Genomic DNA, 27,427 nt, shown 5'->3' with positions numbered 1-27,427 from the left:
GGAGATTTGTTTTTGTTTTACAGCTGTTCCTGATGCCCCTGGCATTCCAGAACCTACCAACGTAACAGGCAACAGCATTACCCTGACATGGGCAAGGCCAGAATCAGATGGTGGCAGTGAAATTCAACAGTATATCCTTGAAAGAAGAGAAAAGAAAAGCACAAGATGGGTAAAAGTGATCAGCAAACGACCAATCTCTGAAACAAGATTCAAAGTCACTGGTCTGACAGAAGGCAATGAGTATGAATTCCATGTCATGGCTGAAAATGCTGCAGGAGTTGGACCTGCAAGTGGCATCTCAAGACTGATTAAATGTAGAGAGCCCGTCAACCCACCAGGTCCTCCCGCAGTGGTCAAAGTAACAGACACATCAAAGACAACTGTGAGCTTAGAATGGTCCAAACCAGTGTTTGACGGTGGCATGGAAATAATTGGGTATATTATTGAAATGTGCAAGGCCGACTTAGGAGACTGGCATAAGGTGAATGCAGAGGCATGTGTGAAAACAAGATATACAGTCACTGATCTACAAGCAGGTGAAGAATACAAATTCCGAGTTAGTGCTATCAATGGTGCTGGAAAAGGCGACAGCTGTGAAGTGACCGGCACAATTAAAGCAGTTGACCGGTTAACAGCTCCTGAGTTAGACATAGATGCAAACTTCAAACAGACTCATGTTGTTAGAGCTGGGGCCAGTATTCGTCTCTTCATTGCCTACCAAGGTAGACCTACTCCTACAGCTGTGTGGAGCAAACCAGACTCTAACCTTAGCCTTCGGGCTGATATCCATACAACAGACTCCTTCAGCACCCTCACTGTGGAAAACTGCAACAGAAATGATGCAGGGAAATATACCCTTACTGTGGAAAACAACAGTGGTAGTAAGTCAATCACATTCACCGTAAAAGTGCTAGACACTCCAGGCCCACCTGGCCCAATTACCTTCAAAGATGTGACCCAGGGATCTGCTACACTGATGTGGGATGCCCCTCTTCTTGACGGTGGTGCCCGAATCCATCATTATGTGGTAGAGAAACGAGAGGCAAGTCGCCGTAGTTGGCAGGTTATCAGTGAAAAATGCACTCGTCAGATCTTCAAGGTCAATGACCTGGCAGAAGGTGTTCCATACTATTTCCGTGTTTCTGCAGTAAATGAGTATGGTGTTGGTGAGCCCTATGAAATGCCAGAACCAATTGTAGCCACAGAACAGCCTGCTCCACCTAGAAGACTTGATGTTGTTGATACTAGCAAATCCTCCGCAGTCTTAGCTTGGCTTAAACCTGACCACGATGGAGGCAGCCGGATCACTGGCTACCTGCTTGAAATGAGACAAAAGGGATCTGACTTCTGGGTTGAAGCTGGTCACACCAAAGAGCTGACTTTCACAGTAGAGCGTCTTGTTGAGAAAACTGAATATGAATTCCGTGTGAAGGCCAAGAATGATGCCGGCTATAGTGAACCCAGGGAAGCCTTCTCTTCTGTCATCATTAAGGAGCCTCAAATCGAGCCCACTGCTGACCTCACTGGAATTACCAATCAGCTTATAACTTGCAAAGCAGGAAGCCCATTTACCATTGACATACCAATCAGTGGTCGTCCCGCCCCCAAAGTAACATGGAAACTGGAAGAAATGAGACTTAAAGAGACAGATCGAGTGAGCATCACAACAACAAAAGACAGAACCACCCTGACTGTAAAGGACAGCATGAGAGGTGACTCTGGAAGATACTTCTTGACCCTGGAAAATACAGCTGGTGTTAAAACATTTACCGTCACAGTTGTGGTCATTGGAAGGCCAGGTCCAGTAACCGGCCCCATTGAGGTCTCATCTGTCTCGGCTGAATCGTGTGTTCTGTCATGGGGAGAACCTAAAGATGATGGAGGCACTGAAATTACTAATTACATAGTTGAAAAGCGTGAATCGGGTACAACAGCCTGGCAGCTTGTCAATTCCAGTGTCAAGCGCACTCAAATTAAAGTCACTCATCTCACAAAATACATGGAATATTCTTTCCGTGTCAGTTCAGAGAACAGATTTGGTGTCAGCAAACCTCTAGAATCAGCACCAATAGTTGCTGAACATCCATTTGGTAAGAAAAATAAAAATCCTATTTCAAAGTCTCTATTATTAAATGTTTCCCCTGAATTTTATAAAATTGTATTCATACTTAATACCTTTGTTTATATTTAGTCCCACCAAGCGCTCCTACCAGACCTGAGGTCTACCACGTGTCTGCCAATGCCATGTCTATTCGTTGGGAAGAACCCTACCACGATGGTGGCAGTAAAATCACTGGCTACTGGGTTGAGAAGAAAGAACGTAACACAATTCTTTGGGCAAAAGAAAACAAAGTGCCATGCTTAGAGTGCAACTACAAAGTAACTGGTTTAGTAGAAGGACTGGAATATCAGTTCAGAACTTATGCACTCAATGCTGCAGGTGTTAGCAAGGCCAGCGAAGCTTCAAGACCTATAATGGCTCAAAATCCAGTTGGTATGTATCACAATTTGAGGGCATATTTGTTTATTATTACTGATTCTAGTAGGACTCAGAGTGGTATATTTTAACCTTATTTTTGCATCCCTTCTAGATGCACCAGGCAGACCAGAGGTGACAGATGTCACAAGATCAACAGTATCACTGATTTGGTCTGCCCCAGTGTATGATGGAGGCAGCAAGGTTGTGGGCTACATCATAGAGCGTAAGCCAGTCAGTGAGGTAGGAGATGGTCGCTGGCTGAAGTGCAACTATACCATTGTATCTGACAATTTCTTCACTGTGACTGCTCTCAGTGAAGGAGACACTTATGAGTTCCGTGTGTTAGCCAAGAATGCAGCAGGCGTAATTAGCAAAGGGTCTGAATCTACAGGCCCTGTCACTTGCCGAGATGAATACGGTAGGAAATAGTCAACATCCTCCTTTTTAAAATTATCACAGTTTATGTGAAAATAAACTCTCAGATATTCATTCATATCTGTTTTGCCTACTGACAGCTCCACCCAAAGCCGAACTGGATGCCCGATTACACGGTGATCTGGTTACCATCAGAGCAGGTTCTGATCTTGTTCTGGATGCTGCAGTTGGTGGCAAACCTGAACCCAAAATTATCTGGACCAAAGGAGACAAGGAGCTAGATCTCTGTGAAAAAGTCTCTTTGCAGTATACTGGCAAACGAGCGACTGCTGTGATCAAGTTCTGTGACAGGAGTGACAGTGGAAAATACACTTTAACAGTGAAAAACGCCAGCGGGACCAAGGCCGTGTCTGTCATGGTCAAAGTGCTTGGTAAGCATGTCAAATGTTCTCACATTTATATAGCATTTTCTAGTGTGGACAGAAAGAATGATCTTCATCATGGCTTGTCATTACACCTGTTTCAGATTCCCCTGGCCCATGTGGAAAGCTCACCGTCAGCAGAGTAACACAGGAGAAGTGCACTTTAGCCTGGAGCCTTCCTCAGGAAGACGGAGGAGCAGAAATCACTCACTACATCGTGGAAAGACGCGAGACTAGCAGGCTCAACTGGGTGATTGTTGAAGGCGAATGCCCAACCCTATCCTATGTCGTTACCAGGCTCATCAAGAACAATGAGTACATATTCCGAGTGAGGGCAGTAAACAAATATGGCCCTGGTGTGCCTGTTGAATCAGAGCCAATTGTAGCCAGAAACTCATTCAGTGAGTATTAACACTTTTAAACAATTTGACAGTTGAAGTGTAATAGAATCAGGGGGAGAAGGGAGAAGGGCAGTCTTATCAATAGTAATTTTGTGCGATTCTGATCATCCTTATTTTCATAAACAGCTATTCCATCACCACCCGGCATACCCGAAGAAGTTGGGACTGGCAAAGAGCATATCATCATTCAGTGGACAAAACCTGAATCTGATGGTGGCAATGAAATCAGCAACTACCTAGTAGACAAACGTGAGAAGAAGAGCCTGCGCTGGACACGTGTCAACAAAGACTATGTGGTGTATGATACCAGGCTGAAGGTGACCAGCCTGATGGAAGGTTGTGATTACCAGTTCCGGGTTACTGCAGTGAATGCAGCTGGTAACAGTGAGCCCAGCGAAGCTTCCAACTTCATCTCATGCAGAGAACCATCATGTGAGCTCCAAGAATCATACATAAATACAATGCTCCTCAAAACTATATGACAGATAATTTTCCAACACACAATTTCTAAGAATTTTTAGAATTTATGGTCTAGAAAAGCATATGCTTATTCGCATGATCATAAATATAGCTTAAGCCAGAGAACATTTTAACTATTACATCTGTTAAGTTAGCAATTAGAATTGCTAAAAGTTGTGCAGCATTTTCCAATTAATGAAAAAATATTCTACTATCAATATGAAAAGAATCTATTTTATAAATTTTCCTTAGAGAAAAATGCATTGTACTGTAATAACTGAAAAGAAAAATGGCAAAGCTCCTTTTAAGAAGAGGTTTAGCAGGAACATTACAGTTTCTAGTGGTTTCATAAGTTACTGACAAAATAATCATCACAAGAGCTTCAAAAATAAGCGGCAAATCCTTTTACAGAGTCTGAGCCCAGGAACTATAAAGGAATAGTCACTGGGACTGAATTGGGGAAGCTAAGGAAACCAATTCCTGTATTCATTAGAAATGTATTGGGGGCAAGTGATTCTAACCCAGTGAAAGATAAGCAACTAAAGAAAAGTCCCTAAGAATGGGTACTTTAAGTAATGAGCTTAGCTAACAGAGAGCACACAGTAAAGCTAGCCAAAGAAGTACGGAAGAAATATCTACTTTCCTAAAGCAATTTAATTCTTAAGATAATAATATTAAATTATAATGTGGCATGCTGTGCTATCCTATAATATCAGGAGCCCAGTTAATAAAGATTATCTTGGTGAGTGTGGACAAGAGCAATAATGCTTTTGTGAGTCTTGAAAACAAAAAATACAAATCTCAACATTTCCTTATTTGCCTAATATCTGCATCTCACTTTTTAAATTCCACAGATACCCCTGGACCACCTTCTGCTCCAAGAGTTGTGGATACCACCAAACACAGCATTAGTTTGGCATGGACCAAACCCATGTACGATGGTGGTACTGACATTGTAGGATATGTTCTGGAAATGCAAGAGAAGGACACTGATCAGTGGTACCGAGTGCATACCAATGCCACAATAAGAAATACTGAATTCACTGTGCCAGACCTCAAAATGGGCCAGAAATATTCCTTCAGAGTTGCTGCCGTGAACGTGAAGGGTATGAGCGAATACAGCGAATCAACTGCTGAAATTGAGCCCGTGGAAAGAATAGGTATTTATCATAGAAGCTTTTAGGTGAATTATTTTCTTCTCACACCTGTCCATGAATTAATTAAATTTTGTCATTAACTTTCCAGAAATACCAGATCTTGAGCTTGCAGATGATCTAAAGAAGACTGTGACCATCAGGGCTGGGGCCTCCTTGCGCTTGATGGTGTCTGTATCTGGAAGACCACCTCCTGTCATCACGTGGAGCAAGCAGGGCATTGACCTTGCAAGCCGGGCAATTATTGACACCACTGAGAGCTACTCATTGCTAATAGTGGACAAAGTTAATCGGTACGATGCTGGAAAATACACAATTGAAGCTGAAAACCAATCTGGCAAGAAATCAGCAACAGTCCTTGTTAAAGTCTATGGTAAGCATTTTACTTAAAATTGGCTATACAATGAGTAGATCCTCTAAAACAATATAGCTTGACCTATGATTGATCACCTCTCTAGAGAGGAACTATGTTGATTATATTTCCCCAAGAAAAAAAAAGCTATCAGGCAAATAGGAAATATGAATCTTTCATTCTGTTTTTCAGATACTCCTGGTCCCTGTCCTTCAGTGAAAGTTAAGGAAGTATCAAGAGATTCTGTGACTATAACTTGGGAAATTCCCACGATTGATGGTGGAGCTCCAGTCAACAATTACATCGTTGAGAAGCGTGAAGCTGCCATGAGAGCATTCAAAACAGTAACTACCAAATGCAGCAAGACACTTTACAGAATTTCTGGACTTGTAGAAGGAACCATGTACTATTTCAGAGTGCTGCCAGAAAATATTTATGGCATTGGAGAACCTTGTGAAACATCTGATGCAGTACTGGTCTCAGAAGTGCCTTTGGTGCCTGCAAAGCTAGAAGTGGTCGATGTCACCAAATCCACTGTTACCCTTGCCTGGGAAAAACCACTCTATGATGGTGGTAGCCGACTCACCGGATATGTTCTCGAGGCCTGCAAAGCTGGCACAGAGAGATGGATGAAGGTTGTCACCTTGAAACCCACAGTCCTAGAGCACACTGTTACTTCCTTAAATGAAGGTGAACAATACTTATTTAGAGTGAGGGCACAAAATGAGAAAGGTGTGTCAGAACCAAGAGAGACTGTCACAGCCGTGACTGTACAAGACCTCAGAGGTATGTATCAAATAGCCAAAAAAAAAAAAAAAAAGTAAAGTAAAATGAAAATATTCAGAATTCATAACAATTTACCATAAAAATAATGCTTAAGAATAAATGCCTGATTTCTTTCCCATAGTGCTGCCAACAATTGATCTTTCTACAATGCCTCAGAAGACCATCCATGTCCCAGCTGGCAGACCAGTAGAGCTGGTGATACCTATTGCTGGCCGTCCACCTCCTGCTGCTTCCTGGTTCTTTGCTGGTTCTAAACTGAGAGAATCAGAGCGTGTCACAGTTGAAACTCACACTAAAGTAGCTAAATTAACCATCCGTGAAACCACTATCAGAGATACTGGAGAATACATACTTGAATTGAAGAATGTTACCGGAACTACGTCAGAAACCATTAAAGTTATCATTCTTGGTAAGGATGTGTGACAAAGATACAAGCAAGTTGACGTTCAGTCACCCAATTTTGATTTGAAGTAAAAATTAATTTCCTGTATTTCTTCTCTTTCATAGACAAGCCTGGTCCACCAACAGGACCTATTAAGATTGATGAAATTGATGCTACATCAATTACCATTTCCTGGGAACCACCTGAATTGGACGGTGGTGCTCCACTGAGTGGTTATGTGGTAGAACAACGTGATGCTCATCGTCCAGGATGGCTGCCTGTTTCTGAATCAGTGACTAGGTCCACATTTAAGTTTACCAGACTCACTGAAGGAAATGAGTATGTGTTCCGTGTGGCTGCAACAAACCGCTTCGGGATTGGCTCTTACTTGCAGTCTGAGGTCATAGAGTGTCGCAGCAGCATCCGTAAGTCCACAGGCCCTTCCACCACTCTCCCCACCTCTGATTCTGAATGTTAACAAAAAAGAATTTGTTTTTAATATGCCCTACTGTAAATAAAAATAGGTCACAAAATTAACCCTGTGGTCTTTCTAAGGTTTCTAAACCTCCTTTTCTCAGGTTTCTAAACCTCCTTTTCTCAGAGGTTTTCAACACACTTAGGCTTGATTTTTTTTTTAATATCTTCACTCTTATGAAAAAGAAGAGGAGAGAGTTAGGAAGAAAGGAATGGAAGGAAGAAAAGAGAGAAGGGAGGGAGGAAGAGAGGAAAGGAAGGAGGACTGGCAATGTTATAGTGAGAAAAAAATACAGAGTGCATGCTTAATAAATGTAGAATTGAAGAAAATGAGGAACAGCAAGGAAAGTACAAAATTAAACCTCAGCATCATGCAATATACCCATGTAACAAACCTGCACATGTACCCCTGAACCTAAAATAAAGGTCAAAAATTTTTAATAAAAATAATTAAATAATTAAATGATTTAAATTAAAATTTACAAATAGTACAAAAGTGAAACTATTGGAAAAATAGTCATGTGTCTTATGTATCTTTTAAAATACCAACCAAAACCTAAGGAAAACATAAATATATGAGTCATTGTTTTAACTTATTCATATTGCCATATCGTGTTAACCTCTGTCTTGCTGCAGGTATTCCTGGACCCCCAGAAACATTACAGATATTTGATGTTTCCCGTGATGGCATGACACTTACTTGGTACCCACCAGAGGATGACGGTGGCTCCCAAGTGACTGGATACATTGTGGAGCGCAAAGAAGTGAGAGCAGATCGATGGGTCCGTGTAAATAAAGTACCTGTGACGATGACACGGTACCGCTCCACTGGCCTTATTGAAGGCTTAGAATATGAACACCGTGTCACAGCCATTAATGCAAGAGGGTCTGGGAAACCAAGTCGTCCTTCCAAACCCATTGTTGCCATGGATCCAATTGGTAAGTACATTGTGTATCAGTCAAGTTTATTGAGTTACAATTTATATGTGGGAAAATTCACCTTTTTGAAATACATAGTTCTATGACTTTTGAAAAATGTACTGTTTTGTAATCACCACCACAATCAAAATGTGGAATATTTTTATTACCCCGTAAAGTTCCCTTGTGTCCGTTTGTAAACAGTCCCTTCCCCACCCCAGCCGCTAGCAATTTCTGGCAAATAATTTTTAATAGTCTTCTCTGGAGTCAATTTCCACTTCTTTAAGATGAGATTCATAATATATGCTTTCTATCACACTTAAAATTTTAAAACAAGTTAATATTTCTGGAAGCACTTTAAAAACTGCTGATAAATGTAAGATAATAATAGTGATTACAAATGAAGCACATTTAAAAGAAAGGAAAGTGAAAAAATGTTAAGTATTTTTAACTGATAAAATGAATAAAATTTTCTTTTTTCTTTCTTTTGTTTTTTGTTTTTTGTTTTTTTTAAGACAGAGTCTCACTCTGTCGCCCAGGCTGGAGTGCAGTGGCATGATCTTGGCTCACTGCAACCTCTGCCTCCCAGGTTCAAGCAATTCTTCTGCCTCAGCCTCCTGAGTAGCTGGGATCACAGGTGCCTGCCACCACGCATGGCTAATTTTTATATTTTTAGTAGAGACGCGGTTTCACCATGTTGGCCAGGCTGGTCTCGGACTCCTGACCTCAAGTATCTGCCCACCTCGGCCTCCCAACGTGCTGTGATTACAGGCATGAGCCACCACACCCGGCCATGAATAAAATTTTCACAAGACAAAAAAACAGGCTAATGTTAACAGTCCATTTCAACAACTCATTGAATTTGTTAGGTGGCACAGCTCATTTTCAACTTTGCAGCAACTTTAACCAGTACATTCTTATTCTTATTCCCAGCTCCTCCAGGAAAGCCACAAAACCCAAGAGTTACTGATACAACAAGGACATCAGTCTCCCTGGCCTGGAGCGTTCCAGAAGATGAAGGAGGATCTAAAGTCACAGGCTACTTGATTGAAATGCAAAAAGTAGATCAACATGAATGGACCAAGTGTAATACCACTCCAACCAAGATTCGAGAGTATACTCTAACACACCTACCTCAGGGTGCGGAATACAGGTTCCGCGTCCTAGCTTGTAATGCTGGTGGACCTGGTGAGCCTGCTGAGGTACCAGGAACAGTCAAAGTCACTGAAATGCTTGGTGAGACATATGATCATTTGCTTTCTGCAATAATTGCCATAGACTTATTTCTTAGTCCCCCTACCCCAAATGCTAAATTGAAACCCTACCTTTTTTTCCAGAATATCCTGATTATGAACTTGATGAAAGATACCAAGAAGGTATCTTTGTAAGGCAAGGTGGAGTCATCAGACTTACCATACCAATCAAAGGAAAACCATTCCCAATATGTAAATGGACGAAGGAAGGCCAGGATATTAGTAAGCGTGCCATGATTGCAACATCTGAAACACACACTGAGCTTGTGATCAAAGAAGCAGACAGGGGTGATTCTGGCACTTATGACTTGGTTCTGGAAAATAAATGTGGCAAGAAGGCTGTCTACCTCAAGGTCAGGGTGATAGGAAGTCCCAACAGTCCAGAAGGGCCACTGGAATATGATGACATCCAAGCCCGCTCTGTGAGGGTCAGCTGGAGACCTCCTGCTGATGATGGTGGTGCTGACATCTTAGGCTACATCCTCGAGAGACGAGAAGTGCCTAAAGCCGCCTGGTATACCATTGATTCCAGAGTCCGAGGTACATCTCTGGTGGTAAAAGGCCTCAAAGAGAATGTAGAATACCATTTCCGTGTTTCAGCAGAAAACCAGTTTGGCATAAGCAAACCCTTGAAATCTGAGGAACCAGTCATACCAAAAACCCCATTGAGTAAGTGTCCTTTCAACCACAAAATTATAAACATTATTTCAGCACTTTTCTGTTTTTAAATGAAAGTCATTGGCTTATAATACTTGGGACTGTATTCTAATACATGTGTGCTTTCCACTTATATTTACAGATCCTCCAGAACCTCCAAGCAATCCTCCAGAAGTACTCGATGTAACCAAGAGTTCTGTTAGCTTGTCCTGGTCCCGGCCCAAAGATGATGGTGGTTCTCGAGTCACAGGCTACTACATTGAACGCAAAGAGACATCCACTGACAAGTGGGTCAGACACAACAAGACTCAGATCACCACCACAATGTACACTGTCACGGGGCTTGTTCCCGATGCTGAGTATCAGTTCCGCATCATCGCACAGAATGATGTTGGCCTAAGTGAGACCAGCCCTGCTTCTGAACCAGTTGTTTGCAAAGATCCATTTGGTAAGGAATTCAGAAGAAGGGGTAAAATTAAAGAAGCAAGCCATGTTTGGTCCTTTTATTTCACCAGTAAAGCTGATTCCCTTTTCATTATTTTAAAATATTTCAGATAAACCAAGCCAACCAGGAGAACTTGAGATTCTTTCAATATCCAAAGATAGTGTCACTCTACAGTGGGAGAAACCTGAATGTGATGGTGGCAAAGAAATTCTTGGATACTGGGTTGAATATAGACAGTCTGGAGACAGTGCCTGGAAGAAGAGCAATAAGGAACGTATTAAGGACAAGCAATTCACAATAGGAGGTTTGCTGGAAGCTACTGAATATGAATTCAGGGTTTTTGCTGAGAATGAGACTGGGCTGAGCAGACCTCGCAGAACTGCTATGTCTGTAAAGACTAAACTCACATGTAAGTAGCCTTTAGTTCTCTACTTATGATTTACAAACTAAACAAGTTAAGGCTAATTCCCCCTCTACACTAAGTAGAACCCTGGAAAGCTTTATTGGAGAGCAAGTGTTAAGAAAGAAAAGCAAGTACACACACAGGAAATAGGACAAGTTCTATAGGAAACCATTCCAAGCACATAACCTCAGCAGGAGATGTTAGATGCAGTGAACTGAGCACTTTCCTTGAGCAATTCCCTCTAATGCAATGGTTTGTTTTTTAAAAAATATTTCCCAACAAGATTTGAAAGGTCAACAATTGTATGCCACTTCAATGAACCTAAGTAAGGGCAAGAATACTACAGAATTATAGAGAGAATTTATAGTCCCTTAAAAGCCTATACATTATTAATCCCCTTCCAATCATGAAGAGAAAAAAACACTCTACATAAAATGTGACAATGTGCTTATTGAATCCCTATTTACCATATGATCCTAGGAAAATCACTTCAAAGAGTTTTTAAGAATTAGGCTAATATGTAAATCATGGTATGTGTTAGTAACTAAGGTAAATTCATTCCTGATATACAAGGACAAAGGATTACAGATTGAGTATTAACAATCACTTAATATTATCTTTCATATCGTTCAGCTGGAGAGGCCCCAGGAATACGCAAAGAAATGAAGGATGTTACCACAAAATTGGGTGAAGCTGCTCAACTCTCATGCCAGATTGTTGGAAGGCCTCTTCCTGACATTAAATGGTACAGATTTGGTAAAGAGCTCATACAAAGCCGGAAATACAAAATGTCTTCAGATGGACGCACACACACTCTTACAGTAATGACAGAGGAGCAGGAAGATGAAGGTGTTTATACCTGCATAGCCACCAATGAGGTTGGAGAAGTAGAAACCAGTAGTAAGCTTCTCCTGCAAGCAACACCACAGTTCCATCCTGGTTACCCACTGAAAGAGAAATATTATGGAGCTGTGGGTTCCACACTTCGGCTTCATGTTATGTACATTGGTCGTCCAGTACCTGCCATGACTTGGTTCCATGGTCAGAAACTTTTGCAAAACTCAGAAAACATTACTATTGAAAACACTGAGCACTATACTCATCTTGTCATGAAGAATGTCCAACGTAAGACTCATGCTGGGAAATACAAAGTCCAGCTCAGCAATGTTTTTGGAACAGTTGATGCCATCCTTGATGTGGAAATACAAGGTATTTTATTTTTATTTTCAGTGCTTTTTATTTTTAAAGAAAAAAAAATCTCAAAAACACACTATGAAAACCACCACAATTGTATTTTCCCCCAACAGATAAACCAGACAAACCTACAGGACCAATTGTGATCGAAGCTCTATTGAAGAACTCCGCAGTGATCAGCTGGAAACCACCCGCAGATGACGGAGGCTCCTGGATCACCAACTATGTGGTGGAAAAATGTGAGGCCAAGGAGGGGGCTGAATGGCAATTGGTGTCTTCAGCCATCTCAGTGACAACCTGTAGAATTGTGAACCTCACAGAAAATGCTGGCTATTACTTCCGGGTTTCAGCTCAGAACATTTTCGGCATCAGTGACCCTCTAGAAGTGTCCTCAGTTGTGATCATTAAGAGTCCATTTGGTGAGTACAACCCGATTTCTATATCTTCCTATGGTAAAGTTCCATCTTTGCATAAAATTCTTTTAAACAGAAAGAAATTTTGAAAGGAAATAGCAAAGATTCAGATAAAGTACAAGTGCCTTTTCTTTCACGTTAATTTAATGTTTGCATATCTAAAAGGAGAAATATATATCCTAACCCCCTTTTAAAAATAGAACTTTGGTTTTTGATATGTCTTAGTATAAAGTAACCAATTTCATTTTTCTGGAATAGCTATTTTTTAATAAAATTTTGGACTCATAACATTCTTTTTTAAAAAAAATAAGCTTTAATAAAGCTGCCTGTTTCATCTCATGACTCAAATCTTTTTTTTTTAATAGAAAAGCCAGGTGCTCCTGGCAAACCAACTATTACTGCTGTCACAAAAGATTCTTGTGTTGTGGCTTGGAAGCCACCTGCCAGTGATGGAGGTGCAAAGATTAGAAATTACTACCTTGAGAAGCGTGAGAAGAAACAGAATAAATGGATTTCTGTGACAACAGAAGAAATTCGAGAAACTGTCTTTTCAGTGAAAAACCTTATTGAAGGTCTTGAATATGAGTTCCGTGTGAAATGTGAAAATCTAGGTGGGGAAAGTGAATGGAGTGAAATATCAGAACCCATCACTCCCAAATCTGATGTCCCAATTCAGGCACCACACTTTAAAGAGGAACTGAGAAATCTAAATGTCAGATATCAGAGCAATGCTACCTTGGTCTGCAAAGTGACTGGTCATCCAAAACCTATCGTGAAATGGTACAGACAAGGCAAAGAAATCATTGCAGATGGATTAAAATATAGGATTCAAGAATTTAAGGGTGGCTACCATCAGCTCATCATTGCAAGTGTCACAGATGATGATGCCACAGTTTACCAAGTCAGAGCTACCAACCAAGGGGGATCTGTGTCTGGCACTGCCTCCTTGGAAGTGGAAGGTAAAAATAAATCAATTATCATCAATTTGAGGCTAAATGAGTTATTAACTTGGGGGTGGAGGCTATTGCACTTAAACAGATATTGTTAGATGTTGCTAAATTATATTCTTATTTTTTTTCTGATACAGTTCCAGCTAAGATACACTTACCTAAAACTCTTGAAGGCATGGGAGCAGTTCATGCTCTCCGAGGTGAAGTGGTCAGCATCAAGATTCCTTTCAGTGGCAAACCAGATCCTGTGATCACCTGGCAGAAAGGACAAGATCTCATTGACAATAATGGCCACTACCAAGTTATTGTCACAAGATCCTTCACATCACTTGTTTTCCCCAATGGGGTAGAGAGAAAAGATGCTGGTTTCTATGTGGTCTGTGCTAAAAACAGATTTGGAATTGATCAGAAGACAGTTGAACTGGATGTGGCTGATGTTCCTGACCCACCCAGAGGAGTCAAAGTTAGTGATGTCTCACGAGATTCTGTCAACTTAACATGGACTGAGCCGGCCTCTGATGGTGGCAGCAAAATCACCAACTACATTGTTGAAAAATGTGCAACTACTGCAGAAAGATGGCTCCGTGTAGGACAGGCCCGAGAAACACGTTATACCGTGATCAACTTATTTGGAAAAACAAGTTACCAATTCCGGGTAATAGCTGAAAATAAATTTGGTCTGAGCAAGCCTTCTGAGCCTTCAGAACCAACCATAACCAAAGAAGATAAGACCAGAGCTATGAACTACGATGAAGAGGTAGATGAAACCAGGGAAGTCTCCATGACTAAAGCATCTCACTCTTCAACCAAGGAACTCTATGAGAAATATATGATTGCTGAAGATCTTGGGCGTGGTGAGTTTGGAATTGTCCATCGTTGTGTTGAAACATCCTCAAAGAAGACATACATGGCCAAATTTGTTAAAGTCAAAGGGACTGATCAGGTTTTGGTAAAGAAGGAAATTTCCATTCTGAATATTGCTAGGCATAGAAACATCTTATACCTCCATGAATCATTTGAAAGCATGGAAGAATTAGTTATGATCTTTGAGTTTATATCAGGACTTGACATATTTGAGCGCATTAACACAAGTGCTTTTGAACTTAATGAAAGAGAAATTGTAAGTTACGTTCACCAGGTCTGTGAAGCACTTCAGTTTTTACACAGTCATAATATTGGACACTTTGACATTAGACCAGAAAATATCATTTACCAAACCAGAAGAAGCTCTACCATTAAAATCATAGAATTTGGTCAAGCCCGTCAGCTGAAACCAGGGGACAACTTCAGGCTTCTATTCACTGCCCCAGAATACTATGCACCTGAAGTCCACCAGCATGATGTTGTCAGCACAGCCACAGACATGTGGTCACTTGGAACACTGGTATATGTGCTATTGAGTGGTATCAACCCATTCCTGGCTGAAACTAACCAACAGATCATTGAGAATATCATGAATGCTGAATATACTTTTGATGAAGAAGCATTCAAAGAGATTAGCATTGAAGCCATGGATTTTGTTGACCGGTTGTTAGTGAAAGAGAGGAAATCTCGCATGACAGCATCGGAGGCTCTCCAGCACCCATGGTTGAAGCAGAAGATAGAAAGAGTCAGTACTAAAGTTATCAGAACATTAAAACACCGGCGTTATTACCACACCCTGATCAAGAAAGACCTCAACATGGTTGTGTCAGCAGCCCGGATCTCCTGTGGTGGTGCAATTCGATCTCAGAGGGGAGTGAGTGTTGCTAAAGTTAAAGTAGCATCCATTGAAATTGGCCCAGTTTCTGGGCAGATAATGCATGCAGTTGGTGAAGAAGGAGGACATGTCAAATATGTATGCAAAATTGAAAATTATGATCAGTCTACCCAAGTGACTTGGTACTTTGGCGTCCGACAGCTGGAGAACAGTGAGAAATATGAAATCACCTATGAAGATGGAGTGGCCATCCTCTATGTCAAAGACATTACCAAATTTGATGATGGTACCTACAGATGCAAAGTAGTCAATGACTATGGTGAAGACAGTTCTTATGCAGAGCTATTTGTTAAAGGTGTGAGAGAAGTCTATGACTATTACTGCCGTAGAACCATGAAGAAAATTAAGCGCAGAACAGACACAATGAGACTCCTGGAAAGGCCACCAGAATTTACCCTGCCTCTCTATAATAAGACAGCTTATGTAGGTGAAAATGTCCGGTTTGGAGTAACTATAACTGTCCACCCAGAGCCTCGTGTAACATGGTATAAATCAGGTCAGAAAATCAAACCAGGTGACGATGACAAGAAGTACATGTTTGAGTCAGACAAGGGTCTTTACCAATTAACAATCAACAGTGTCACTATAGATGATGACGCTGAATATACTGTTGTGGCAAGGAACAAATACGGTGAAGACAGCTGTAAAGCAAAGCTGACAGTAACCCTACACCCACCTCCAACAGATAGTACCTTAAGACCCATGTTCAAAAGGTTACTGGCAAATGCAGAATGCCAAGAAGGCCAAAGTGTCTGCTTTGAGATCAGAGTGTCTGGCATCCCCCAACCAACATTAAAATGGGAGAAAGATGGTCAGCCACTGTCCCTCGGGCCTAACATTGAAATTATCCATGAAGGCTTGGATTATTATGCTCTGCACATCAGGGACACTTTGCCTGAAGACACGGGTTATTATAGAGTCACAGCCACTAACACAGCTGGGTCCACCAGCTGCCAGGCTCACCTACAAGTGGAACGCCTGAGGTACAAGAAACAGGAATTCAAGAGTAAGGAGGAGCATGAGCGACACGTACAAAAACAAATTGACAAAACCCTCAGAATGGCTGAAATTCTTTCTGGAACTGAAAGTGTGCCACTGACACAGGTAGCTAAAGAGGCTCTGAGAGAAGCTGCCGTCCTTTACAAACCGGCTGTAAGCACCAAGACTGTAAAAGGGGAATTCAGACTTGAGACAGAAGAAAAGAAGGAGGAGAGAAAACTCCGGATGCCTTATGATGTACCAGAGCCACGCAAGTACAAGCAGACTACCATAGAAGAAGACCAACGCATCAAGCAGTTCGTGCCCATGTCTGACATGAAGTGGTATAAAAAGATACGTGATCAGTATGAAATGCCTGGGAAACTTGACAGAGTTGTACAGAAACGACCCAAGCGCATCCGCCTTTCAAGATGGGAACAGTTCTATGTGATGCCTCTTCCACGCATTACAGATCAATACAGACCTAAATGGCGTATTCCTAAACTGTCCCAAGACGATCTTGAGACAGTGAGACCAGCCCGTCGGCGTACACCTTCTCCTGATTATGACTTTTACTACCGACCTAGAAGACGTTCTCTTGGGGACATCTCTGATGAAGAATTACTCCTCCCCATTGATGACTACTTAGCAATGAAAAGAACAGAGGAAGAGAGGCTGCGTCTTGAAGAAGAGCTTGAGTTAGGTTTTTCAGCTTCACCCCCAAGCCGAAGCCCTCCACGCTTTGAGCTTTCTAGCCTACGTTACTCTTCCCCACAAGCTCATATCAAGGTGGAGGAAACAAGAAAAGACTTCAGGTATTCAACCTATCACATCCCAACGAAGGCTGAAGCCGGTACAAGTTATGCAGAACTGAGGGAACGGCATGCCCAGGCTGCGTACAGACAGCCAAAGCAACGGCAAAGAATCATGGCTGAGAAGGAGGATGAAGAGTTGCTTCGCCCAGTTACGACCACCCAGCGTCTCTCAGAATACAAAAGCGAACTTGACTTCATGTCAAAGGAGGAAAAGTCTAGAAAGAAATCAAGGCGACAAAGAGAAGTGACAGAAATAACAGAAATTGAGGAAGAATACGAAATCTCAAAACGTGCTCAAAGAGAATCATCCTCATCTGCATCTAGACTACTGAGACGACGGCGCTCCCTGTCTCCAACTTATATTGAGTTAATGAGGCCAGTGTCTGAGCTGATCCGATCACGTCCACAACTGGCTGAGGAATACGAAGATGACACAGAAAGAAGGTCACCTACTCCAGAGAGAACTCGCCCACGATCCCCCAGCCCTGTGTCTAGTGAGAGATCACTCTCGAGATTTGAGAGGTCTGCAAGATTTGATATCTTTTCCAGGTATGAGTCCATGAAAGCTGCTTTAAAAACTCAGAAGACATCAGAAAGGAAGTATGAAGTTTTGAGTCAGCAGCCTTTCACACTGGACCATGCCCCTCGAATCACATTGAGAATGCGCTCGCACAGGGTACCATGTGGCCAAAATACATGTTTTATTTTAAATGTTCAGTCTAAGCCAACTGCCGAGGTTAAATGGTACCACAATGGTGTGGAACTCCAAGAAAGCAGTAAGATTCATTACACCAACACGAGTGGAGTCCTGACCCTGGAAATTCTGGACTGTCACATTGATGACAGTGGAACCTACCGTGCTGTGTGCACCAACTACAAGGGCGAAGCTTCTGACTATGCAACGCTGGACGTAACAGGAGGGGATTATACCACCTATGCTTCCCGACGCAGAGATGAAGAGGTCCCCAGATCTGTTTTCCCTGAGCTGACAAGAACAGAGGCGTATGCTGTTTCATCATTTAAGAAAACATCTGAGATGGAAGCTTCGTCTTCTGTCAGGGAAGTGAAATCACAGATGACGGAGACAAGGGAAAGTCTCTCCTCATATGAACACTATGCATCTGCAGAAATGAAAAGTGCTGCATTAGAAGAAAAGTCGCTGGAAGAAAAATCCACAACCAGAAAGATCAAGACGACTTTGGTGGCAAGAATTCTAACAAAGCCACGGTCCATGACCGTCTACGAGGGCGAGTCTGCAAGGTTTTCTTGTGACACCGATGGTGAGCCGGTACCAACTGTGACCTGGCTGCGTAAAGGACAAGTGCTAAGTACTTCTGCCCGCCACCAAGTGACCACCACAAAGTACAAATCAACCTTTGAGATCTCTTCAGTCCAGGCTTCCGATGAGGGCAATTACAGCGTGGTGGTAGAAAACAGTGAAGGGAAACAAGAAGCAGAGTTCACTCTGACTATTCAAAAGGCCAGGGTAACTGAAAAGGCTGTGACATCACCACCAAGAGTCAAATCCCCAGAGCCTCGGGTGAAATCCCCAGAAGCAGTTAAGTCTCCAAAACGAGTGAAATCTCCAGAACCTTCTCACCCCAAAGCCGTATCACCCACAGAGACAAAACCAACACCAAGAGAGAAAGTTCAGCACCTCCCAGTCTCTGCCCCACCAAAGATTACTCAGTTCCTGAAAGCAGAAGCTTCTAAAGAGATTGCAAAGCTGACCTGTGTGGTTGAAAGCAGTGTATTAAGGGCAAAAGAGGTCACCTGGTACAAAGATGGCAAGAAACTGAAGGAAAATGGGCATTTCCAGTTTCATTATTCAGCAGATGGTACCTATGAGCTCAAAATCCATAACCTCACTGAATCTGATCAAGGAGAATATGTTTGTGAGATTTCTGGTGAAGGTGGAACGTCTAAAACCAACTTACAATTTATGGGGCAAGTCTTTAAGAGTATCCATGAGAAGGTATCAAAAACATCAGAAACTAAGAAATCAGATCAGAAAACCACTGAGTCAACAGAAACCAGAAAAACTGAACCAAAAGCTCCTGAACCAATTTCCTCAAAACCAGTAATTGTTACTGGGTTGCAGGATACAACTGTTTCTTCAGACAATGTTGCTAAATTTGCAGTTAAGGCTACTGGAGAACCCTGGCCAACTGTCATCTGGACAAAAGATGGAAAGGTAACCAGTTCTTAAATGTCTCTTACTTTTATCTTCTAAAATATTTTATCTTCTAAATTCAGCTTCCCAAAAAAAGCTTAAAATGAAATCACTTTTTAAAACGCAAATCATTTGCATTCTACAGGCCATTACACAAGGAGGTAAATATAAACTCTCTGAAGACAAGGGAGGGTTCTTCTTAGAAATTCATAAGACTGATACTTCCGACAGTGGACTTTATACTTGTACAGTAAAAAATTCAGCTGGATCTGTGTCCTCTAGCTGCAAATTAACCATAAAAGGTAGGTTGGCTTTTGTTTTTACCCACATTTTTTCAGAAGATAATATTAGGGAAATATTTTCAAACATCCCCCCTTATATACATAAACAAGAAAGTATTGAAATAAAATTATTTTCCTAATTCCAGAATGCAATTTGTACACCAAAGTAGAAACACACATTTGAAGTTAGCATATGCTTTTCTATGAGCATAAAAAGCAGTTATTAAGTACCTTATTATATGTGGTATTATATGAGATTCTATAGTGTCAGCCCCTGCTCCCAGGAATATTTAAGAATAAAGTCAGTGAATATACAAAATGGCACTGCTTGCCTAAACCTTCACAGTTGCTAATTTTCCAAAGCAGTGCAAAGTTAATTAAAGAACTATTTCTATTTTACCAATTAAAATTAGTTTGTTTTCATTTCAGTCTTCTGAAAGATAATTTAATGTTTTGGTTACTCAAAATCTCCCAAATCCACTTATCTCCTAAATCCGTTGACTATTCTTTTCAAGACTTTTTTCCTTAAGTCATATGAATCATCTTTCACTCAGTTTAGTTTAAGGAATCATTACACTGATCTCAAAAGTCACACGTGATAATTTTCCAAAAGTGGAACTGAGAAAGTATTAGGTATTACCTACATTGCATGAAGAAGTTGACTTTTTTTCTTTTTACGTTTTTCACATGCAGAATCTAGAAGAGTAAAAGGTGGGGGGTCTCTTTCTAATTAAGTTTGCCTTACAGAGGTTTCTTTTTTAGCTGTAAAAGATACTGAGGCACAGAAAGTCTCTACACAAAAGACTTCTGAAATTACACCTCAGAAGAAAGCTGTTGTCCAAGAGGAAATTTCCCAAAAAGCCCTAAGGTCTGAAGAAATTAAGATGTCAGAGGCAAAATCTCAAGAAAAGTTAGCCCTCAAAGAGGAAGCTTCAAAGGTTCTGATTTCTGAACAAGTCAAGAAGTCAGCAGCAACCTCCCTGGAAAAATCCATTGTCCATGAGGAAATCACTAAAACATCACAGGCATCAGAAGAAGTCAGAACTCATGCTGAGATTAAAGCATTTTCTACTCAGATGAGCATAAACGAAGGTCAAAGAGTGGTTTTAAAAGCCAACATTGCTGGTGCCACTGATGTGAAATGGGTACTGAATGGCGTAGAGCTTACCAACTCTGAGGAGTACCGATATGGTGTCTCAGGCAGCAATCAGACCCTAACTATCAAGCAAGCCAGTCACAGAGATGAAGGAATCCTCACCTGCATAGGCAAAACCAAGGAAGGAATCGTCAAGTGTCAGTATGATTTGACGCTGAGCAAAGAACTCTCCGATGCTCCAGCCTTCATCTCACAGCCTAGATCTCAAAATATTAATGAAGGACAAAATGTTCTCTTTACTTGTGAAATCAGTGGCGAGCCATCCCCTGAAATCGAATGGTTTAAAAACAACCTGCCAGTAAGTTTAATTATGAATATATTACTGAAGAAAACTAAAATACCATGTCTTCCACATCTGAAGAACTTCAACATTTCTTTTCTTTTTCCTTCGTCTTAGATTTCTATTTCTTCAAATGTCAGCATAAGTCGCTCCAGAAATGTATACTCCCTTGAAATCCGAAATGCATCAGTCAGCGACAGTGGAAAGTACACAATTAAGGCCAAAAATTTCCGTGGCCAGTGTTCAGCTACAGCTTCCTTAATGGTCGTTCGTAAGTATCTCCTCACCATTCTTCCTTACATGTTTAAAGCCTTTAGATGGTTTTTTTTGCCTCTCTTTCAAGCACAGAAAACTCTAAGAAGCCTTAATAAATTCCATGTGAAAGAGGGACAGCCAAACGATGTGAATTCATTCTTGTAGTCGAACTTTCTTTATAGCTACACAGAAACTTGGATAGATTACATTTCAAAGTAAAGCTACCAACTGCCCTGTAACATTTATTTTCAGGATGCACAATATGTCAATTACTTTCTATATGACTAATCATTTTTCTCCTAGTGATTCCTAGCACCTGCATGTAATGTAATGATAGAAATATAAGGATTCATGTTTTGGAGACATTGAGCTAGCTCTTGACAAATGTATGTATACATGTATTTGCTTATGCTTCAACAGCAAATTGTTTGGGTTATGCTGCTGTGCGTGTGTTGAAGTTTCCATTTCTGTAAGTCAGCGTCATATGTCATCAATTAACCAGATGTCATTGATGTTCACTGTGTATCTGCTATGCTCCACAGCTCTAGTTGAAGAACCTTCCAGAGAGGTAGTATTGAGAACAAGTGGTGACACAAGCTTGCAAGGAAGCTTCTCGTCTCAGTCAGTCCAAATGTCTGCCTCCAAGCAGGAGGCCTCCTTCAGCAGTTTCAGCAGCAGCAGTGCTAGCAGCATGACTGAGATGAAATTTGCAAGCATGTCTGCCCAAAGCATGTCCTCCATGCAAGAGTCCTTTGTAGAAATGAGTTCCAGCAGCTTTATGGGAAAATCTAGTATGACACAACTGGAAAGCTCAACTAGTAAAATGCTTAAAGCAGGCATAAGAGGTGAGCAATAAAATTACTGATAGAGGTAGACAAGCCAAGTAACATGGTGTAGTCTTTAGTACACACAATTCAGTAGAAAGCAAATCTTTATTTTTTTCAGTGATTCTAAGACTTTTTTTTGTCATTGTTCCATAAAGGAATTCCGCCTAAAATTGAAGCTCTTCCATCTGATATCAGCATTGATGAAGGCAAAGTTCTAACAGTAGCCTGTGCTTTCACGGGTGAGCCTACCCCAGAAGTAACATGGTCCTGTGGTGGAAGAAAAATTCACAGTCAAGAACAGGGGAGGTTCCACGTTGAAAACACAGATGACCTGACAACCCTGATCATCATGGACGTACAGAAACAAGATGGTGGACTTTATACCCTGAGTTTAGGGAATGAATTTGGATCTGACTCTGCCACTGTGAATATACATATTCGATCCATTTAAGAGGGCCTGTGCCCTTATACTCTACACTCATTCTTAACTTTTCACAAACGTTTCACATGGACTAATCTTTCTGATCTGTAAATATTTAAAGAAAAAAAGTAGTTTTGTATCAACCTAAATGAGTCAAAGTTCAAAAATATTCATTTTAATCTTTTCATAATTGTTGACCTAAGAATATTATACATTTGCTAGTGACATGTACATACTGTATATAGCCGGATTAACGGTTATAAAGTTTTGTACCATTTATTTTATGACATTTTACGATGTAACTTTTGAAACTAACTGTTGGTAGGAGAAAGTTTCTTATGGAACGAATACCCTGCTCAACATTTAATCAATCTTTGTGCCTCAACATACTGTTGATGTCTAAGTATGCCTCAGTGGGTTGAGAAATTCCCCACTGAAGATGTCCTGTCCACCTAAAAGAGAATGAAGCTGTGCATATCACTTGAGATGTGCACCAATACCTACTGAATCAGAAATGTAAGGCATTGGTGATGTTTGCATTTACCCTCCTGTAAGCAACACTTTAACGTCTTACATTTTCTCTGATGATGTCACACAAAATTATCATGACAAATATTACCAGAGCAAAGTGTAACGGCCAACACTTTGTTCGCTCATTTTACACTGTCTCTGACATAAGGAGTGCCTGAATAGCTTGGAAAAGTAACATCTCCTGGCCATCCCTTCATTTAACCAAGCTATTCAAGTATTCCTATGCCAGAGCAGTGCCAGCTCTTGGAGGTCCCAGGGTGCAGCCAATGCCTTTGTGTGGTAGTTCTAAATTTTAATTGCACCTGAAAAACCTGGGCACCTAAGCAGTGAGCCACAGCAAAAACTAAAGAACAACAACAAAATAAAGCTGTCGTTAAATTTTAAACAACAAATTACTAATTGCCCAAAATGTCAATTTGATGTAGTTCTTTTCATGCAAGTATAAATTCAATTGTTAGTTATAATTGTTGGACCTCCTTGAGATAGTAACAACAAAATAAAGCAAGCTATCTGCACCTCAAAATGTGTGGCTGGTTGTTTTCTGTGAAATTCTGGGGTGGGGAAGTATGCATCTTCATGTATCACAAAAACGATCATACATAGATAAGGCAACTCAAGTTCAAAACTGCCCATGCTGATCTAATTAAACTAAAGAGCTTCTGCATAGCAAAAGAAACTACCATCAGAGTGAACAGGCAACCTACAAAATGGGAGAAAATTTTTGCAACCTACTCATCTGACAAAGGGCTAATATCCAGAATCTACAAAGAACTCAAACAAATTTACAAGAAAAAAACAAACAACCCCATCAAAAAGTGGGCAAAGGACATGAACAGACACTTCTCAAAAGAAGACATTTATGCAGCCAAAAAACACATGAAAAAATGCTCACCATCACTGGCCATCAGAGAAATGCAAATCAAAACCACAATGAGATACCATCTCACACCAGTTAGAATGGCAATCATTAAAGCGTCAGGAAACAACAGGTGCTGGAGAGGATGTGGAGAAATAGGAACACTTTTACACTGTTGGTGGGACTGTAAACTAGTTCAACCATTGTGGAAGTCAGTGTGGCGATTCCTCAGGGATCTAGAACTAGAAATACCATTTGACCCAGCCATCCCATTACTGGGTATATACCCAAAGGACTATAAATCATGCTGCTATAAAGACACATGCACACGTATGTTTATTGCGGCTCTATTCATAATAGCAAAGACTTGGAACCAACCCAAATGTCCAACAATGATAGACTGGATTAAGAAAATGTGGCACATATACACCATGGAATACTATGCAGCCATAAAAAATGATGAGTTCGTGTCCTTTGTAGGGACATGGATGAAATTGGAAATCATCATTCTCAGTAAACTATCGCAAGAACAAAAAACCAAACACCGCATATTCTCACTCATAGGTGGGAACTGAACAATGAGAACACATGGACACAGGAAGGGGAACATCACACTCTGGTGACTGTTGTGGGGTGGGGGGAGGGGGGAGGGATAGCATTGGGAGATATACCTAATGCTAAATGACGAGTTAATGGGTGCAGCACACCAGCATGGCACATGTATACATATGTAACTAACCTGCACATTGTGCACACATACCCTAAAACTTAAAAGTATAATAATAATAAAATAAAAATTAAAAAAACAAAACAGCCCATGCTAATAAGTTCTTTTAAGCAAATGTTTAAATTATCGTGTTAGATGTATTCAGCAATTTTGTTTAAAAAGCCTAGATATAGTTCTCATGGATATATTTATCCCCAAAAGTTTATCTTCTAAATATATCATGAAAAATATTTTTAGGAGAGCTGATTCAACTCGGAATCAACTGTGATTCAATATCTTTGATGGATTTTGAACATCTACAATTCACAATCTTTTGTGCTAAACACCACAGGGAACAATACAAAGATCATTAACACGGTATAGATACTGTCCCTCAAAGAGCATAGTGAACGGAAAAGGACAACTTCAGGGAAAATGATCAGTTGTGAATCTGAGTTCATATTGGCTACTGCAGCTCCAAATTGAGACAGAACAAATAAAGGACCTCAGAACTAAAGAACTATTTTATTACCAAGTCTAGATCAGTTGTTTTAAAAGCATGGTAGAATGACAGTATATGGAAGATTGACACTATTTTAAATAGTGTCATTCTACTATGCTTTTTAAACAACTGATCTAGACTTGGTAATAAAATAATGCCAAAAATATCTATTTGTCCACTTCAATTTGCTAATCATAATTATAAGCCTATGATGTTAGTTGCCTAAATTCACCTCCTTAATGTAGGTACAGGTGACCAAAGCTGAAGCAAATGTACTGTCAGTTTTCATTCTCCAGAGGAAAATCCTGGGTCTTCATTAATTTATTCAGCAAGTTTTCTGTCTTAAGTCAGATTCCCTAAAAGCAGAGCCTGAGACGGGGATTCTTGTCTCAGAAATTCTTTGAGGGATTATTACTCTCAGGGAAAAAGGGAATGGGGCAGCCAGCAGATAGGGCAGAGGAAGCAAGCTGAGCACGAATGTGGTCTCAGCAGAAGCCTCAGCCAGATCTCACAGGGAGCTTCAATTGTACCACAGAGTTGGTTCCATCTAGGAGCAAGGGGGCTGACATTTTGCACCCCCTTACCAACCAGTCAATGGCTACAGGCTATAAGCTGAAGGGCTGAGGAGGGATGGAAGAGGGAAATAAACCTTCCCAAGTGAAGAGGGGTGCCTGTTGGCCAGGACAATTCTCCGTGGACTAAGGCAGCCAAACAGTGAACAATCAAGAAATCGATGGAAGAATACACATTCCCTGGGCATCTAAGTGATGCCAACAGAACCCACTACATCATCTTACAATGTTAAATGCCTATTCTTACCTTAAAATGAGAGGCAGGACTGGCTAGGTGATGCCTAAGGATGATTCCCAGCTTTGACATGCTAGTATTCTCACGTATCCTATCCGTGGCTGATATAGTCTGTGCGGATGAAAATTCCAAAACCGAAGACAGGATTTTGCACTTGCTGCAGTTGGAGCTCCCAGGCGCTGAGATCCAATTTGGGCCTGGGAGAGTGGGGAGGGAGAGCAATCTGCCCAGTGATGGAGAGCTGCGCTAAAGGCAAGGTTTTACTTCTTTTTATCGCTTAGCGAAAAGCCCACTGCCTCTGAAAGTAGCACGGTGTGGCCACACGGACACATGGGGGAAGTCAGTCAGAGGCGCTCCAACAGAACGGCCAGAAGCCCCTTTCCTGGCTTACCAGGCAGCCTCCTTCCCCTAATTCCTCCAAAAACAGCGCTCCTCTGAAGACGCGGGGGGAGGGTCTTCCGGCCCCATACCCCACCTTCCGCAACGCCAGGAGTGGTTTCTCAGCATCATGGCGTCATTTCCGAGTCAGACCCGCTCTTCTCTCCCCATGTCAACAGAGGGCGACAGGGAGCAACAAGCCGATGCGTGCTTTTTGGTTCCAATCTACGCCCCCCACAAAATCCATGAGCAAGTTTCACTGTCATCCTGCCCCTTTTTTTTATTCACGTCTATTTTATAAACCCCACACCCTGGCTACATGATCAGCCGAATCATGTTGCAATTACACGTCTGCATTCAAAACCCTGAGGGCCCCGCTCAAATCTAGGACCTGCTATTTACTAACTTACTTCACCCGGGGCAGGTTACCCAACTTCTCCGTTCTTTGACATTCTCGTCCATAAAATGAGAATAACAGCAGCAACCTCACGGTGTTATTGTAAGGATTAGACAAGTTACTACGTGTAAAACTCAGAACAGTGCTTAGCAGAGCACCCAATAAATACCAGCAATCATTATTCTGTTAGGGACCACCGTACATAATATTGAAGCTAGGGACTAGAGAAGCAGCATTTTAGAGGGGACCTAGCCTAGGTCTCACTGGTACTCATTAGATGTACAGCAGGCCACCTTTATTCTTGGGGAACCTGTCCCAAGGTCCCCCAGTGGAATCCTGAAACTGTGGATAGTACTGAATCCTACATATACTATGATTTTTCCTTTTTTTTTTTTTTTTTTTTGAGACAGAGTCTCGCTCGTCGCCCAGGCTGGAGTGCAGTGGTGCAATCTCGGCTCACTGCAAGCTCCGCCTCCCGGGTTCACGCCATTCTCCGGCCTCAGCCTCCCAAGTAGCTGGGACTACAGGCGCCCGCCACCACGCCAGGCTAACTTTTTGTTTTTAGTAGAGACAGAGTTTCACCATGTTAGCCAGGATGGTCTCGATCTCCTGACCTCGTGATCTGCCCACCTCGGCCTCCCAAAGTGTTGGGATTACAGGCGTGAGCCACCACGCCTGGCCATGATTTTTCTTATACGTACATGCTGATACGGTTTGGCTGTGTCCCCACTCAAATCTCATCTTGAATTGTAGCTCCCATAATTCCCACCTTGTGAGAGGGGCCCGGT

At 41.4% G+C, this 27,427-nt stretch overlaps 1 protein-coding gene across 1 annotated transcript in view; it reads left to right on the top strand.

Moving 5' to 3' along the window:
• Positions 1-23,516, top strand: part of TTN (titin) — a 280,445-nt gene extending 256,929 nt beyond the window's left edge. Inside the window, exons 337-361 of the mRNA XM_054479293.2 lie at positions 24-2,090; positions 2,192-2,494; positions 2,592-2,897; positions 2,995-3,285; positions 3,381-3,677; positions 3,804-4,109; positions 4,991-5,296; positions 5,382-5,663; positions 5,835-6,428; positions 6,550-6,837; positions 6,936-7,235; positions 7,921-8,223; positions 9,136-9,438; positions 9,540-10,124; positions 10,255-10,560; positions 10,667-10,966; positions 11,594-12,169; positions 12,268-12,573; positions 12,933-13,526; positions 13,655-19,263; positions 19,388-19,544; positions 20,286-20,977; positions 21,077-21,230; positions 21,757-22,059; positions 22,197-23,516. Of these exons, the coding sequence (XP_054335268.1) occupies positions 24-2,090; positions 2,192-2,494; positions 2,592-2,897; positions 2,995-3,285; positions 3,381-3,677; positions 3,804-4,109; positions 4,991-5,296; positions 5,382-5,663; positions 5,835-6,428; positions 6,550-6,837; positions 6,936-7,235; positions 7,921-8,223; positions 9,136-9,438; positions 9,540-10,124; positions 10,255-10,560; positions 10,667-10,966; positions 11,594-12,169; positions 12,268-12,573; positions 12,933-13,526; positions 13,655-19,263; positions 19,388-19,544; positions 20,286-20,977; positions 21,077-21,230; positions 21,757-22,059; positions 22,197-22,492 (15,824 nt within the window). The 3' untranslated portion in view covers positions 22,493-23,516. The remainder of the gene's footprint in view (positions 1-23; positions 2,091-2,191; positions 2,495-2,591; positions 2,898-2,994; positions 3,286-3,380; positions 3,678-3,803; positions 4,110-4,990; positions 5,297-5,381; positions 5,664-5,834; positions 6,429-6,549; positions 6,838-6,935; positions 7,236-7,920; positions 8,224-9,135; positions 9,439-9,539; positions 10,125-10,254; positions 10,561-10,666; positions 10,967-11,593; positions 12,170-12,267; positions 12,574-12,932; positions 13,527-13,654; positions 19,264-19,387; positions 19,545-20,285; positions 20,978-21,076; positions 21,231-21,756; positions 22,060-22,196) is intronic.
• Positions 23,517-27,427: the final 3,911 nt, after the last annotated feature.

The sequence above is a fragment of the Pongo pygmaeus genome, chromosome 11 (assembly GCF_028885625.2).
Source record: "Pongo pygmaeus isolate AG05252 chromosome 11, NHGRI_mPonPyg2-v2.0_pri, whole genome shotgun sequence".
In the NCBI taxonomy this organism is placed as follows: domain Eukaryota; kingdom Metazoa; phylum Chordata; class Mammalia; order Primates; family Hominidae; genus Pongo; species Pongo pygmaeus.
This window is presented reverse-complemented; position numbering and strand designations above follow the sequence as displayed.